Raw genomic sequence first — 11,325 nt, forward strand, 5'->3', positions numbered from 1 at the left:
AGTGAGCACATCTAACACCTAGATCTTGGTTTCTAAATAACATTACGATTAAAAGGAACCTTGGAGAAATATCTGATCTCAGGTCTCAGGCAGGGGAAGTACAGGGTGAGTTTGGCACTTTTCATGCCAGAAAACAAAGATTGTTCAACGACTTATGAGATTATATCAGGATACAAGATTGTGCTTTAATGGGCTTCTGCTGGCCAAATCAGGTTTCAACATCAAAAAGAATAATGACAGTGATGGATTATAACACATGGAGGGAGAAAAACTCATGAGTCCACAGTGATACTCCAAAAAAAAAAGAGACAGAGAGAGAGAGACAGAGGACCCCGTACCGCAAAAAAAAAAAAAAAAAAAAAAAAAAAAAAAAGAACTAGGACATACTTATAGGAAGAACAGAGAGAAAACTCTGAAAATTTTGGGAGAACAGTAATTTTTTTTTGCCCTTCTGGGAATAACCACAAAAAACTTACAACCTTTTCTGCTCCTAAACATTTCCTGCCCCACTAACTACACCCAGAAGCTTCATATCTCTGGAGGCAGGTAAGGAGCACTACAGTGGACAGGAGAAGGTAACTAGCTAAAGGAACGACAGAATGCTAATTTCACAGTAAATTCTGGTTGCCTAAATAGATAAAGCAGTTAACACACCGGGCCAGTAGTGTCAGCAGGACTTCCAAATGTATTCAGGTACTCAATAATGTCCTTGAGATCTTGGGCCGTTCGTTTCAGCTGAGCATATACATCTTCTGCTAACTGGTAACTGAAAAGGTAGGTAAAATAAAGGGATTAACCAGAAATGTTTTCTCCACTATGCACTGTTACTGACATACAAAGAATGATACCACCAACTGGATTTGCCCCAGTTCCCCTACCTTCTCATTTTAATGGATGTAGCATTCATGACCATATTCTAAAAAGACTCCATAGGTGAAGGCTTTTATCCATCTTGTCATTTTTACAGTCACCTATTTACCCTCTTTTTAGGTATCAGAATAAACCCATAGGTCACTTAGATATGTAAGAAGTTATTTGGTGTTTGGCAATATTTAGTAAATGCTGAGATGTCTTCAACAATTTTGTATACATAAATTTTCAAAGTAAAACCTTATACAAATATCCTCCATCATCCAACAAAAGATATTTTAAGAAATGAGATTCACAATAATCAAAGGCAGACAAATCTGCTAAGTTCACAACAAATTGATTAGTTGGCTAAATTCTCAAGATTTCCACACCAACTATTTGTGCATGCACACACACACACACACACACACACACACACACACACACACACACACTCTTAACCTAGTCAATGAATATGTTTATAAGAATTAAAGTGACCAGAGGATTTTTCAATCTTAACGTCTATAAATATTAAATAATTCAATTAGATTTATTGATAACCATCTACTGCTTTTCTGTCCCAAAGTACTTATAGGTAATTGGTTGCCTAGATTGTTGAAGATTCTAGTAAAGATTCCAACACAATGTAAATCTGACTACGTAAAAGCAATTGGAAAGAACCTAATGTTTCAATTATTTCTTCAACCTACAGTTAGGATCTCATGGCTGAAAATGTAAATCTATGTTTCCCCCCAAAAATGATAGAATGCATAGAATAGTCAATGCAAAGGAAAGAAATATTCACAAAGGCTGAAATACAAAAGCAGAAACAGAACTAGGGTCCATACAGATTAGCTGTACTTACCACGTTTAATGCACCTACAAAAAAGCTAACTTGCAAGGTTTTAAAAAATAAGCTCAGTCTTGACTCACTAATAAGACATTGATAAAATGAGTCAGATTTAACCTCAATCTAGTTTATGTAGCCATTCATACAAGTTCTCCTAACAGCATTTTATAATTTGGCCTGATTAACAAATCTCAGGTCCAAAGAGATAAAGTTACCGTGGGAACATTGGCAATATATTGACCAAAGGTGAAGACTGAATCACACACAAATAAAATATATCAAGCCCAAGACATTGACAAAATCATTCAACGTTTAAAAGCCATGCAGTTTGCCCCCAGATTAACTAATTGCCTTTTAAATAGGAAATGGATTTATCACTGAAGCAACTGAAGGAACATTAGGTTTAAAAGAGTCGGTATAAATAGGAGATCATAAATATTCCACAATATCATGACACCACATATATAAAATTGGTATTTCTGATTTAAGAACAAATTTGACAAATATAAAAACTTTATATAAGTGGTCATGTATAAGCTTGAGATTAATAACATTGTACAAAATGCTATAAAACAAAATTGCCAGAATGATTACTTCATTTTCAAGCAGCCTGAAAAGATAATAGTCAAATAAGGTGATAAATGGCAACTACCAGAACTTGCACTTTTCTACCAATTATTTTATTCCCTGCCTTTCAATACCATTTTTCCCCTTTTTTGGTAGCTAAGTCCTGCCCCATTCCTCAATCTTTATTCAGTTGCTTACATCCTCTCACGCTCCTCATCTGTATGCTGCAGACAAACAGACCCACTCTCATCCTTTACAGACTCCTCTAAAGGGGTCAAGAGATCTTCTAGTTCTTTCTGCTGTGACAGGATAAAATACAATTCTTGCTCCAGCCTGAAAAAAATAACAAGTCAATAGAAGGGCTGATGAAAGGAATGTGGAGTGACAAAATAAATGTCAATAAACTATAACAAGGAAAAACAACTGGACAAAGAAATAGATCTTTAATCTTTCAACCTAGGGAATCTAAGATTCTACCTTTTCTGATCCTGTTTCACCTTTTGCACTTCTCCATGTAAAGCAATAATCTATAAAGGAAAATAAGAATACAATAGTGTAAATATTTGAATTTACGTTGTAATTTTAAAGTAGTATTTTTTTTCTCATATACACTTCAAGTATGAAAGAGTTCCTAATTCAGGGCACTTATTACCTACAGAAAATATTTTTAAGTTTAGCACCAATATTGGAAGGAAAAATTAACCACTAAACACAGGTCTATTCTCCTGTGTTCATCTGAAAGTACTTGTACAATGCAGGTAGATTAATGAGAATATCTTCTTACCGTCTCACCATTCTCAATCAATGTATAGTCCCAAGCATTGACCTGGGTGACCTGGTGAAGAAAGTGTTTCTCTTGATCCTCTAACTCAAGGCTCCATTTGTTTACCAGACCACTCAGCTGACCATATGTCATCACAGGAGTTATGATTTCACTAAAAAAAAAAAGGATACAGGATGATCATATGATCATACTTTCAAAAGTATGATCAGATTCTTTTATACTTTAGTACAACATATGAGGACTTAAAGAAGAAAACAGCACATGAGGAGTTTCTCAGACCTGCTCCCCAACAAAACCACCATAACTGGTAAAGATTATTTTAAAAACAACCATTCAAACTCTCTGGAAATTATCTTAATGGAATACAGCAAATAACGATTTATTAAGGTATCTACTAAATTTCAGTAAGAACAGCTAAAGTCTGTGCCACAAACTGCTCCCTTCCTTCTCCCTCAACTCAGCATGATGTAAGCTCCATTCTGCATTTATGTGGCCAAAGAGATGGGATTCCCTCTCCCCTCAGCTCTTAGTCAAAGTGATCCACTCCCCACCTAAGCAGTATCCATGGCACAGTAGGCAGCTGATCTTCCACCCTCCACTGGGCAGAACTAAGGGGAACTCTGATTCCCCTACCAGGTAGTATCAAATAGGCTGAACAGATACCTTATTTTCCATCAAGGGACTGGCGGAACCAGGCAGTGCTCTGATTCCCTGCTGGGGCAGTGTCGGGAGGGCTGGGTGGAGAGGTGATCATCAATTCCCAGCCCAGCAGAGGCAGGCAGTGTTCCAATTACCCCACCAGGGCATTGTTGGTGAGGTCCAGTGATAAGCTGAACCTAAATCCCCACCCAGCAGCAACAAGACTTAATAAGGCAGAGTGAGACAGTGTTAGTTACCATGAGGCTTCACCCCTTGTCTTCAGTGTCAGTGGCGGCCAATGGAGACCTGAACCTGTATACCCACCTGGCATCATTGAGACTGAACAAGGTAATGCAACTCGGGCTAATAAGGACTCCACCTCCCACCACCCCTATGTCAGCAAGGCTAAGTGGAGAGCTTAACCTCTATATCCACTGGAAAAGTTAAGACTGACTGAGGCAGGGCAAAACAGGGCCAGCACTCTGTGCCCCTTCTCCCAGAGCCTCAGTCAGCACTCTTGTCCCCCATCTCCCAGAGCCTATGTCAGTGGGACCCAGTAGTGAGCTAAGCTTCCATACCAACCCACCATCAATGAGGCTGAATGAAGTGATATGAGGCAGAGTAGTTGACATCTTGCTTCCCCCCTCCGCCTGTGTCAGTGGGGCCCAATAGGAAGCTGAAATTCTGCAGCAACTAAGCAATATGAGTTAGTCCCCCGCTTCCTCTTGTTCTGGGAGCCCTGGGGCCCAGATGGGAGTTGAGCTTATAACCCCACTAGAGGCAATGAAGTAGTACGATGCAATGCCCCCACTTTCATGGGAAATGAGTCAGCAGGGCGGAGGGGGAACTGAACTTCCACACCTTTCATCTGCACTGAGGCAGTGTGAGTCACTGCACCACTTTGGCTGAGGTGGTGTGGGCAGGGTCCAGTGGGAAGCTGAACATACAAACGTACCCAACTCTTGCAGTACACCTTAACAAAAGGATTCCCTAATTAACAAAGATTTAAATAGGACCAAGATCTCCTAACATAACAGATAAAATGTACAGGATACAATCGAAAATTACCCATCATATCAAGAACCAGGAAAACGACAACTCAAAAGAGAAGAAAACAACCTAGAGATCCCAACATTGAGAGGTATCTGATGTTGGAATTATCTGAAAGGAATTTTAAAGCAACCATCAAAAAAATGTTCCAACAAGCAATTATGAAGTCTGGGGAAACAAATGAAAAAAAAGAAAACCTCAGCAAAGAAATATAAGTTATGAAAAACAATCAGATGGAAATTAAAGAAAAGAAAAATAACTGAAATAAATGCTCACTTGAAGGGTTTGATACTAGAGTAGAGATGACAGAGAATAGAATCAGTGAACTTGAGGATAAATTAATAGAACTTACAGAACAGCAGAGAGAGAATAGAGACAAAAAATGAAAAAAAATCTCAAGGAACTGGAGGATGGTAATAAGAGGTAACATACTTATCATCAGAGAATTATGCAAAGACAAAAAAAGACAGAATGAGATTAAAAAAGTATTGAAAAATAAAGGTTGAAAAATTCCCAAAGTTGTCAAAAGATATAAACCTAAAGACTCAAGAAGCTGAGCAAATCCCAAAGAGAATAATTCAAAGAAATCTATACTAAGACATATAATACTTAAATTTCTGAAAACTAAAAATAAAGAAAAAAATCTTGAAAGCAGCCAGAGAGAAACAACACATCACTTAAAATGCAACCCTAATTTGAATGACAGGAGATTTCTCATCTTAAACCATAGAGGCTAGAAGCAAGTGTCACAACATTTTTCAAGTACTGAAGAAAAAAACTGTTGACCACAACTGCTATATCTGGTGAAAATGTCCTTGAGAAATGAAGGGAATATAAAGATATTTTTATGCAAAGCAAACTAAAGAGAATTTGTTGCTGTCGAAACTACCCTTGAATATTGGCGAAATAGAAAGGAACTGAAAACAGAAGGCGGCATGGAATTTCATAAAGGAAAGAAGAACAGCTAAATGGATGGAAAAGGGTAAATATAATAGGCTATTCTACCCTCGCGAGTTTTGTAAATCATATTTGATGGTTGAAGCAAAAAAGTATAACACCATGGAATGTGGTGTTCAAAGTACATAGAGGAAATACCTGAGACGACTATACTTAAAAGGTAAGAAGCATAAAGGGAACTAAACGGAAGTAAGGTTTCTACACTTTACCCAAAGTGGTAAAACGTCATTATGGCTAGATGGTTGTAAGTTACATATGTATATTGCAACACCTAGAGCACGCAGTAAGAAAACTATACAAAGCAATATACTCAGAAGCACTGTAAACAGAACAAGCTGGAAACCTAAAAAATGTCTGAATAACCCACAGGAAGTTTAAAAAAAGAGAAATAGAAAACAAAAAACAGAGGTAACAAAAAACAACAACAACAAAATAATAAAATGGCAGACTTAAGCCCTAACACATCAATAATTACCTTAAATGTAGATGTGCTAAATATACCAACTAACAGAGAGAGATTGGCAGAATGGATAAAAATTATGATCCATCAATATGCTGTCTATGAGAAACTCACTTCAAATACAAGAACACATGTTGAAAGTAAAAGGATGGAAAAAGATATACATGCAAGATTAATTGTTAAAAATAAATGGCTATATTAATATCAGATAAAGTTGATTTGAGAGCAAAGAAAACTACCAGAATCAAAGAGGAACATTACATAGTAATAAAGGAATTAAAGCACCAGGAAAGCTAATGATCCTGAATATGTACCAACCAAACAGCAGGACCCCAAAATACATGAAGCAAAACTGATTGATAGGGCTAAAGAGAAAAATAGTCAAATCCACAATTACAGTTGGGAAATTCAAAAAGTCACTTTCCACAACTGAAAAGAAGCACTCGAGCAGCAAGGATACAGATCTGAAAATACAGTGAAGCAACAGAATCTAATTGACATATATAGAACACTCTACCCAAGAGCAGAAAACAATTTTTAGGTGCTCATGGAACACTGACCAAGAAAGACCATATCCCCTCTCGTAAAACAAATCTGAACAAATATATCAGAACTGAAATCATACAGAGCATGCTCTCTAATCATAATGGACTCAAATTAGAAATCAATATAAAAATAAAAAACAAGAAAATATCCAAACACTTGGATATTAACACACTTCTAAATAATCTATGAGTCAAAGAGGAATTCACAAGGGAAATTTTTTAAGTACATAGAACTGGATGAAAATGAAAATACAACATTATAGAAGATGCAGTACAAAGCTAACACAGTGCTAAGAAGGATATTTATAGCACTAAATGCTTTACATTACAAAAGGGGAAATGTCTCAAATCAATAATCTAAGTTCATACCTCAAGAAAAAAGAGCAAAATAAAACCAATGCAATCAGAAGGCAAAAATTCATAAAGAGTAGACGTCAATGAAATTGAAAATGAAAATAATAGAGAATAATCAGTGAAATAAAGGCTACTCCTTTGGGAAAAGATGAATAAAATTTATAAAAGAAAGCTACAAATCACCAATATCAGAAATGAAATAGGGGAGTATGCCTATAGCTATTAAAAGGACAGAAAGGAAATATGTACAACTTTACACTCATAAATTCCACAATTTAGAAGAAACAGACCAATTCCTTGAAAACCACATACTACTAAAACTCTTGGAAGATGAAACATAACCTGAATAGTCCTAGAACCACTAAAGAAATTGATTTATAATTTAAAAGCTCCTTAAAAAGGGGTTTCACTGGAGAATTCTGCCAAACTTTTAGTGAATTAACACAAATTTTACAAAATTTCTTCTATAAAATAGAAGAGAAGGGAATACTTCCCAGATCATCTTATAAGGCTAGTAACATTCAGATATCAAAACCAAGGACAGAATTTAAAAAAGAAAGAAAACAAAACTACGGACCAATATCTCTCATGAACTTGGATATGAAAGCCCACAAACAAAATACTAGTAAACTGAATCCAAAAATGTATTAAAAAATTATACATCATGACCAAGTGGGATCTATTCCACATATGCAAGGATGGTTCAACATTTGAAAATCATTGACTATATTTCACCATATCATGAAGCTAAAGAACAAAAATCTTAAAAGATCCTATCAATTGAGGCAGAAAAAGCATTTGACACAAATACGTCCAATTGATTTTTGACAAAGGTGAAAGAGCCATTCGATGGAAGAAAATAGCCTTTCAACAAATGTTGCTGAAAAAACTGGACATCCATAGACCCCCCACCCAAAAAAAAGAATCTCAATCTAAAACACACACCTTATACAAAAATTAACTCAGAAGAGATCACAACCTTAAATATAAAATGTAAAACTATAAAACTTTTAGAAAAAAATTAGAAAATCTTTGGGACCTAGGGTTAGGCAAAGAGTTCTTAAACTTGACACTAAAAGCACAATTCATTAAAGGAAAAATTGATAAATCAGACCTCATCAATTAAGTTTTGTTTGGTGAAATACTCTTTAAAAGATGAAAAGACAAATTACAGAGTTAGAAAAAATGTTTGTAAACCACATATCTGACAAAGGGCAGGTATCTAGAATACATAAAACTCTCAAAACTCAGTCAAAAAACAAATTCAAGTAGAAAATGGACAAAAGATATGAAAAGACACTTCACAAATGAAAACATGCAGATGGCAGATAAACACATGAAAAGATGTTCAACATCATTAGTCATCAGGGGAATGCAAATTAAAACCACAGTGAGATACCACTTCATATCTATTAGAAGGGCTAAAGTAAAAAATAGTGACAACACCAAATCCTGGCAACAATGTGGACAAGGTGGATCTCTCATACATTGCTGCTGGGCAGGTAAAATGGTACAGCCACTCTGGAAAAGACTTACAACGGTTTCCTAAAAAAATAAACTTGCAACTACCATATCACCCAGCAACTGTACACCTGGGCATTTACCCCAGAGAAATGAGACTTAGGTTCACCAAAAACCTGTACATAAATGTTCATAGCAGCTTTATTCATAATAGTCCCCAACTGGAAACAACCTAGATGTCCATCAATGGGTGAATGGTTAAACAAATGATGGCACATCTATAATACCATGGAATACTACTCAGAAATAAAAAAGAACAAGCTATTGATGCACATGACAACTTTATCTCAAGGAATTATGCTTAGTGGGAAAAACAGTCCCCAAAGGTCACACGCTGTATGATTCCATTTGTATGGCATTTCTTTAAATGTCAAGGTTATAGAAATGGAGAACAGAGCAATTGTTGCCCAGGTTCAGGGAAAGGAGAAGCGGGTAGCGAGTGTGGATATAAAAGGGCAACAGGAGGGATCCTTGCTGTGATGGAACTGTTCTATATCTTGACTATATCAATGTCAGTATCCTGAATGTGATATTGTACTATAGTATCGCAAGATATTATTATTAGGGAAAACTAGGTTAAGTACACACAGAATTTTTTGTATTATTTCTTAGAAGTAAATGTGAATCTACAGTTAACTCAAAATAAAAAGTTTAATTAGATGCAGATGTACAGAACGGACTTGAGGACACAGTGGGGGAAGGGTAAGCTGGGACGAAGTGAGAGAGTGGCATGGACGTATATACACTACCAAATGTAAAATAAATAGCTAGTGGGAAGCAGCTGCATAGCACAGGGAGATCACCTCGGTGCTTTGTGACCACCTAGAGTGGTGGGATAGGGAGGGTCGGAGGGAGGCTCAAGAGGGAGGGGATATGGGGCTATATGTATATATATAGCTGATTCACTTTGTTGTTCAGCAGAAACTAACACAACACTGCAAAGCAATTATACTCCAATAAAGTTGTAAAGAAAAAAAACCCCAAATACTTAGAGATGAACATGGCATAAATTGTAAGAATACAGGCTCTAGAGCTTGACTACCTGAATTTTAATCCTGGCTCAACCATTACCAAGTGTGTGACCAGAGGTGAATTATAAAATCTTTATGTGCTCCAGTCTACTCATCTATAAAATGAGAACAAAAATAGTACCTACCTCATAAGGTTATTGTGAGGATTAAATGGTATGATGCTGTAAAGCACTGTCATATTTCTAAACATATAGTAATTGCACAATAAATGTTATCTATTATTAGCAATAGTAATAATTGTATTATAATGGTATTCAGAAGACAATGGTATCCTTTTCGTTGTTCAACTTCCTAAGCAACAGAAATCCTTTCCCTAACTGCTCCTCGACTCTGAGTCATTTACCTAACATTCAAACACTATTCTAAAGATGTACAAGCAAACTATGCCTTCTATATGACAAAGAAAATGAGACTCACACGAATTTTCAAATAGGCTTACCTAATGGTCAAAGTAAAAGGTTTAGGAATCATGCCAAATGGAACAGTGTTATTCACGCCAGTTGATGTCAGTGGTTTCAGATTCATGGTAAAGCTACTGGTGGTGCTGGTGCTGGTGCTGGTGGTGGTGACCGTGGTAGTGGTGATGGTTGACGTTGTAGCTGGAAAATAAAGTGTATAATGTTAGTAATAAGTAAGAAATTTTTAAATTCAGTCCTTGATTATTCAGGATGAAAAACTATAGAAGTATTTTTTAATGTGAATTTGAACTCCAAGTTGTATGATTTTAACTCAATGTTGCTATAATATATGGCAGGCCAGGTATTTGGATTAAGCTTCTTGCTAACAACTTAAAATCCTGGATAAATGTATAGAAAAATACATTTTATAACCTAACCAGACCCATAACCATTAAAGAAATCGAATCAATCCTCAAAACTCTTCCCATGAAGAAAACTCCAGACCCAGATGACCTCACCGGTGAGTTCTGCTAAACTTGCAAGGAAAGAATAATTGCAATCTTACACAAAATCTCTGTACATCTATAGCTTTGCATACTTATGTGAATATATCTGTGTAATTAATTTCTAGAAATGAAATTGCTAGATCAAAGGGTCAGCATGCTCTAAATTGTAATATAACTTTCCAATTCCCCTACCAAAAAGACTTTGCCAATTTACATTCCTATCAATAGGGGAGACTGCCTGTTTCTCTACACCGTAGCCCATAGTAGGCATACATCTTAGCCAGTATTATAGTTAAAAGCCTCTCAAAGTTTTGTCTACAGCCCAGACCTCTCTTCTATGTGTCTTTTCTATTACACCCTTACTAAAATGCCCTGTCTTCTGTACATGAAATTCTCAGCATACATCATGGCCGAGCTCAGATTCTTCCTTCACCATGTTTACTGTCCACTTCTCTTCTACTCATGGTTATCTCTTGGTTTTCTGAACTTCTATAGCACTTTTGGCTCTTCCTTACACAGTGAGCACTTAACAAACAATGCACAGAAAATTGTGGCTGGTGGAGACTGGAAGTGTTTTCTTCTTTTTGGTTCTCTGTATTTTCAAATGTTCTTATAATTAATAAATGCTGCTTCTGTAACAAGAAATTTGTTATAAAAATATATTATAACATGTATACAATTATTTGTTTGTTTTACGTTAGCCTTGTTTTCCCAATTAGCAATACTTTCAGGTTAACTGCCACCCTAGATAAATACATATATCATGGTGACTGCCAACATGCACTGCCTATTCTTAGGGAAACTGGCCTACTCT

General features: G+C 36.2%; 1 protein-coding gene across 1 annotated transcript in view; it reads right to left on the bottom strand.

Moving 5' to 3' along the window:
- Window positions 1–391: 391 nt before the first annotated feature.
- The window catches only part of NUP62CL (nucleoporin 62 C-terminal like), a 43,632-nt gene continuing 32,698 nt past the window's right edge, over window positions 392–11,325 (bottom strand). The window contains exons 6-10 of the mRNA XM_024738144.1: window positions 10,047–10,206; window positions 3,051–3,201; window positions 2,744–2,793; window positions 2,465–2,599; window positions 392–766 (exon numbers count right to left, since the gene is read on the bottom strand). Of these exons, the coding sequence (XP_024593912.1) occupies window positions 646–766; window positions 2,465–2,599; window positions 2,744–2,793; window positions 3,051–3,201; window positions 10,047–10,206 (617 nt within the window). The 3' untranslated portion in view covers window positions 392–645. The remainder of the gene's footprint in view (window positions 767–2,464; window positions 2,600–2,743; window positions 2,794–3,050; window positions 3,202–10,046; window positions 10,207–11,325) is intronic.

Source organism: Neophocaena asiaeorientalis, unplaced genomic scaffold (assembly GCF_003031525.2).
Source record: "Neophocaena asiaeorientalis asiaeorientalis breed wild unplaced genomic scaffold, Neophocaena_asiaeorientalis_V1.1 scaffold444, whole genome shotgun sequence".
In the NCBI taxonomy this organism is placed as follows: domain Eukaryota; kingdom Metazoa; phylum Chordata; class Mammalia; order Artiodactyla; family Phocoenidae; genus Neophocaena; species Neophocaena asiaeorientalis.